The sequence below is a fragment of the Xiphias gladius genome, chromosome 2, assembly GCF_016859285.1.
Source record: "Xiphias gladius isolate SHS-SW01 ecotype Sanya breed wild chromosome 2, ASM1685928v1, whole genome shotgun sequence".
NCBI classification, from domain to species: Eukaryota; Metazoa; Chordata; class Actinopteri; order Istiophoriformes; family Xiphiidae; genus Xiphias; species Xiphias gladius.
Window position 1 is genome coordinate 821,488 of NC_053401.1, and position 6,383 is coordinate 827,870.

At 49.1% G+C, this 6,383-nt stretch overlaps 1 protein-coding gene across 2 annotated transcripts in view; it reads right to left on the reverse strand.

Moving 5' to 3' along the window:
* Nucleotides 1-5,299, reverse strand: part of lrp6 (low density lipoprotein receptor-related protein 6) — a 49,367-nt gene extending 44,068 nt beyond the window's left edge. For both annotated transcript variants that reach the window (XM_040150816.1, XM_040150807.1), the window contains exons 1-2: nucleotides 4,975-5,299; nucleotides 1,493-1,889 (exon numbers count right to left, since the gene is read on the reverse strand). In XM_040150816.1, the coding sequence (XP_040006750.1) occupies nucleotides 1,493-1,889; nucleotides 4,975-5,029 (452 nt within the window). In that variant the 5' untranslated portion in view covers nucleotides 5,030-5,299. The remainder of the gene's footprint in view (nucleotides 1-1,492; nucleotides 1,890-4,974) is intronic.
* Nucleotides 5,300-6,383: the final 1,084 nt, after the last annotated feature.

Genomic DNA, 6,383 nt, shown 5'->3' on the forward strand with positions numbered 1-6,383 from the left:
ACAGTTGTTATACATTAGGGGATATTCAGTGATTCTTAGTGAAACGGCTAAGTGCTTTGTTATCGGGCCAATAAATTCCCAGTTCCGCGGGCGCTGCGTTATTTGTATGTGGCTGCCTGATGGGTTTATCTGAGAATCCTCCCCCTGAGCCCCTCCTGCAGATTCCCTCTCTATCTCCAGCTGATACAAGACATTCCTCGGCTGCCGAGAGCCAGCTCCACGTCTCCCCTCGTCCTCACAACAGAGAAAAAACCTCCACACTGACGTTGCTGTTTAGTTTCCAGGAGGATCCGGTGGACGGCAGCCCGCTGGAGGAGCAGCCCCGCCGCCCTGCAACCCAATCTGGTCCCGGACAAGCTACAAACAAAGCAGCACAAACACACCCTCCTCCTCTTGTTCAGGAGTCAAAGCCTGGAGGTACATTCAGCTGCAACACAGCGTCAAAAGTTCTCTTCTCTACTCGCACCACATTTGACCAGTAGAGAAGTTTTTAGCCACAGAAAGACACAGAGTTGGTTTCCACACGGATAATGTGGATGTTTTAAAAACACAAACTGAGCTCCTGCGTGTCTCAGATTCACAACAAAAAAAACTTTCCAGGAAGTAGGTGTCGTCTCTTACTTCACCCCTGCCTCTGCTCTAAAGCAGCAGCTAATGATCATTGTCATTATTGAGAAATCTAATGAACATTTTCTTCATCTATCGATTTGCTCCTTCAGTTCACACAATGTCAGAAAATAGTGCCAAGCGCCCGTCAGAATTTCCCAATATCCAAGGTGATGTCTTCCAATGCCCCGTTTGGTCCAAAACCCAAAGAGGTTCAGTTACTGTGGCCGAACCGGAGGCTGGGTGGAGCTCTTGCCGGGAAAAATAACAATTAACCGATTATCAAACTAGCTTTCGACCGTCTATCCGCATTTTCAACCGTTTGCCTCAACTTGCACCAGCAAAAGCAAATTTGCGTCCGTCCAACTCAGAAAACCACAAGAAACGCAACTGTCGGCTTCTGCAATTCTGAAGCAGCTAATAACACAATGATTTCTCCTCAGAATGTTGCCGGCGAAATAAGTGGAACTGCGCAGCACCTGAAATTCTTTCTGGATTTTGTGAATACACCCTGTGCCATGACCCAGAGACTGATGTTAGCAAAGTCCAGCACCAAAGTCCAGCACTGGGAACCGACCGACCACCCAGCACACATCACACCGGCTCTGATTCAGGAGGAGAAAGAACTGGGTCTGTAGTAGAGGCGGATCAATAAATCAGCTGGTGTAAGCTAAAATGTTGCTCGTGATGCTTTCAGAGATGTAACATTGTCCCAGAACCTCCAGCTCTGGCCAGGCCCCAGTTTGGTGTTTATTTCTAAGATCTGCACCTGCACAGCGTTGTAGATAATGATGGCTTCCCTGGCGCTAGTGTCACGGCAGAGGGGCTGAATTCTGAGATTATTCCCCCTCTGTGTACCTGAAAACGCCCGAGCAGTCAGACTCACCCTCGTTCTGGATCCAGAGCGATGGCTCTCGGCTGGTCCAGCTCCTGCCAGAACAGGACCTTCCTCAAGGACCCGTCCAGCTCCGCCACCTCGATCCGATTGGTTTCTGAGTCTGTCCAGTAAAGTTTCTTCCCTAACCAATCACAGGCCAGCCCGTCCGGGGAGGCCAGACCCGGTACCACCGTCTGGACCGTGCTGGCCCCCGACTGGTTGAAGACGGTGCGTTTGATGGCCTCCTCGCTCACGTCGCTCCAGTAGATGAAACCCTGGGAGTAGACGTAGTCCACGGCGGCGGCGTCCTCCAGCCCTCCCACCACCACCGTGGCGTTGGCCTTTTCGTGCGCCGCGTCGACGAGCTGAAGGTCCCGTCGGTTCGCATACAGCAGCAGCGGCACGCCTGGAAGATGTGGGAAAACACAAGCGAGGAAAACACCGTTTAAAGTGTGGGTGAGACGAGCCGACAGTTCGATGTTCACCGAGCGCCAGCCTCCGACTCGACGTCCGTTTAATGCTCCTGTTCTAGAAACACACGATTACCTGAATTATACTGTTAAGCAAATTCCAAATCCATGAAGACATTTTGAAAATCTCTCAAGTTTCAGAGCTGTTCAGTTTGAATGATCTCACCAAAAAGGATTCTCTGGAGGCAATAACCAGCAACAAATAGAGCCAAGAGTGTCTGAAAAACATGGAAATCTTTCTGCCAGAGCCTTTGTAGCATTTGATCTGTCGTTTTTTTCATGTGCTTGTTACAGCTCTATACATTCTTTCAATTTCTTAACGCTTATGTCTGTCGTGTTTTTTCTGGTATCTCGGTTGTTATTTGCCGGTTGATGCAGACTGGTTCTGTTAACGCAGACGAAGAATTCAAAGCAAAAAAAAAAAAACGAAAAAAAGACACAGGACACAAACGCAAACAAAGATTTGCCAGAATATCCTGGATCTTTCTCGCTCGTATCGCTGGTTATGGGCTGAAATCTAATTTTCCAGCAGATAAATACCATTAACTGATAATTCATCGGTTCCTGATGTTGATGTGTGATGTCCCCTGGTATCTGCTAAGGAATTCAACAACCCCGACTGAACCAGATTCAGCTGCCGGGGACTCTCTGCGTCCTCTCTGCTGGATCTTGGCCCTCGTCCTAACCCGCAATTTGACACATCCAGAGCTACAAGCCACCGTCGGATGAGAGGGGAGGTGACCCGGAGCCCCGCGGCTCCGACCGCCAGCCCGTTTCCACTTCGCTCGGGGCGAATTTCCCTCTCTAAACATTTACCAAATCACAACATCAAAAGCTCAAACTCGGGTCCTTCGAGGCCTCTCGCGTCCCAAACCCGGGAAATCCGATTCTCGGGACTCTTTGAATATACACGTTACTGGTGTAATTAACTAACAATTATTGTCATTAACAAAGAATCCGCCGAATTACTGCCTCGATTAATTGACTGTTTGATCTGTACCTGTCATCAGAACTGTCAGAAAATAGTGGAAAGACGTCCAGTGTGATGTCCTCAAATGTCTCGTTTCGTCCAAAACCCAAAGACAATCAGTTACTGAGACGGAAATGAACCTAAAGCGGGAAATCTTCACGTTCGAGAAGACAACATGGATGTTTGGCGTAAACACAAACTGAGCTCCTGCACGCCTCAGACTCACAACACAACTTTCCAGGAAGTAGGTGTCGTCTCTTACTTCACTCCTGCCTCTGCACTAAAGCTCCAGCTAATGATCATTCTCGTTATTGATAAATCCACTGAACATTTTCTTCATCTATCTTCTGATCATTTGGTTTGAAAAAAGTAGTCAGAAGATCCCGTCTCCACGGCGACATCTTCAAATGTCAAAAGAGATTCGGTTTACAATCATGTCAAGACAAACGGATGCAGGAAATCGTCAAGCACATTCTTCTTGGACAAAAAAAACCTTAAATTATCAGTTGATTATCAGAATTGTTGCAGGTTGGTTTTCTATCGACTGACTGATCAAATAGTCATTTCAGCTCCTGTTATGGCCTCATTTAAAGACCAACTAATGAACGTCTGTTTCCTGTCACAGGAAAGTGAATCTCTGTGGGTTCTGGACCAGACAAGACACCTGAAGACATGTTCCATTATTCCTGGACATGTTACGGACAAGATAACTTACTGATTAACGGAGAGGACGATCTGCAGATTACTCGCTAATGAAAACTTAGTTGTTTATTTGATAGTTTCTGACACGTCTGGTCCGATGTGGCGGCGCTTGTTAAGGAGACGAGCTTTTTGCCGTTGCTGCGTTTTTACCCTCGTTTTATTTGTATATCGGGTCTGGGTGCTTGCGGATTTGCACTCGGGGCTGCAACGACTAGTCGATTAATCAATTAACTGATTGTCAGAGAAGGAATCTGCAAGTGTTTGGGTAATCAGCTGCTCCTTTGTGTCAAGGATTCCAAGAGAAGGCCGTCGTCTCTCTGTTGTGTGCCTTTAGAAACTGCATGTCTTTGGGGCTTGGACAAAGCGAGACATTTGAGGACATCACACTGGACGGGCATCAGCATGTTCACCAGTAATGAAAATAATCCTTAGTTGCAGTCCTGCATGAAGCAGACTAAAGCTTCTGCTTTAGTCTCAGCTGATACCAGGTGACTGGCAGTGAATTTACAGACTCAAGGTAATACGAGACTTGTGGGTTGATTTTCATTTGCTTGTTTGTGCTGGTTTTTTTTGTCTGACTTGAGGATCTGTCATCTTAACCAGGGCCACAGTGGAAATACGGTTTTGGGATTTTTTTCTTTTCTTAATTCTAATTGTAATTGTAAGGCAGGTCCTGGTGCCGGCAGCCCCCCCCCCTCCCCGCATTCACCTTTGTTATCCCAACAACCAGGGGTAAAGCGGGTTAAATATAACAGCGGTCCCGTGCTAACGCGGCACCACAACACGGCGTGTAGCCCGGCTTGAGCAGAGCTTTCTGCCCTTACCGGGGGACGAGAGACCGGGACGGAGCGGCGAGGTTATTTACCCGGTGCCGCGGTGGCTTTGTGCAGAGCCGAGCGACTCGCGTCCATAGCGTCTGTTGTGCTAACTGCTGCTATTCCCCGAATCCGAGGTTTCAGCCCGTTCAAGTTACAAAACCCAAAGTTAGCGGGCTAACGACCGCCGCAAACTCGGCGAAAACGGCAGATCCACCCCGAAAACAAAGGCTCGGGGAGGGGGGGAGGCTGGCACGGCTGGGCGGATATTTTCCCCGGCTAAGCTGGCTACCGCGGGCTGTCTGCGGTTTCGTTCTCCGGGGCAGGGGAGCACGCAGAGCTGGCTGGCTGGCTGGCTAACGCTAGCTCCGCTCAGGAGAACCAAACCCCGGAGAGTGGGCCCTGGCCCGGACACGGCTCCGAATATCCGCCGCCAAAGCTGCTTTTCCCGACCGCTGGCGGCACTTTAACACGTCTACGGAGCGCACATGGAGGAAACCCGAAGCCAAAAGGCCGATTGGAACACAAACTTACCTCGTATGAGAAAACAAAAACTACACAACAACAGACTCCGCAGCACGACACCCATCTTTCTGTCGTTTCTTGGCCCTGCCGCCGCTCTCTCCTCAGCGCCGTGTGCCCATCGCCGCGGCCGCTTCCTCGGGCGAAAAAATGCGGATTTCCAAACAATAGTCGGGTCGCGGTTCAGACACGGTGCGTGCTAAACGATCCCCGCTTCCATCCCGGCCGGCTGGCTGCTTGCTAAGTGCGTCGGATCAACTCTCGGTGTCTCACATTGTCCTGCAGGAGATCCGTCGTCTCCTTCCGCTGTGAGGAAGCTGTTCCCCCTCCTCCTCCTCCGCAGCCGCCGCCGCCGCCGCGGCCGCCTCCTCCTCCTCCTCCTCCTCCTCCTCCTCCTGCTGCTGCTCCTCCTCGCTCCTCGGCTCCGCTGCTTTCTATTGTTGCTCTGATTTCATGCTCTCAAGCCAAAGATAATGTTACAACAAGGAAAACGCCCCGCTGCCTACACGTTTAACTGCCGCTAAACGAGGAGGAAACACGTCCCGGATCCCAGAAAGAGGGGGGAAACGCCGTGTTGTGGTTCTGCAGGAGCCGGAGTTCAGCTCCGACACTCGCATTCCTGCGGGACTAGTTTATCACAGCCAGAGTTGACGACGGCGGCGGCGGCGGCGGCGGATTCGCTCCGCACGGCAGGACAGCGGCACCGAGCACCGCGGCGTTTACCAGGACACCTCGGACACATTTCACCCACACAAATCGGGTCTGGGCCGCAAACCGAACTTTACTCCACCGGCGCTTTTTTTCTTCCTTCCTTTCTGGTTCAAAAACGACGTTAAGATTAATCAGAGAAAAGTAAAGATTTCCCAGGATAAAGTCAGACTTCAGTTCACAGCTGAGAAAAAACGTCCAAACCGATTCTGCCAACAAAACTTCAACGGCTGGGAAAAAAAAAAAAAAAAAAAAAGTCACAATGTGTTCTGGATTGATGTTTTTTTTTTTTTTTTTACCGGGGACAATTAAAATAAAGGCAGAATGGGATGGAATTCAGAATTTTGATCAAAATAAATCAGAAAAAGTGAGAATAAAATCAGAGATAAGTATTTAATCTGAGAACTCTGAGAAAAAAGTCTGAAATCTGAGAAAATTCTGAGAAAATTCTGAGGAAATTTTGAGAAATGCGACAGAATTCAGGACCTAAAAAAAAACCCTGGACCAGAGAGCAACGTTTAATAGAAACAGATGAAATGGCAGGTTACGGTCCAAATGTCCAAGTCGGGACTAAGTGTGGGACCAAGTCCCATTTCCGGATCAAAGACTCAGGGCACTGATGGTTACGAGGAGTAAAAAAATGTACCTTCGAAATACAAACTCTAAAAAACAATCCTTTGAATCCTCAGACTAAAACTAAAAGGCCAGAGTTT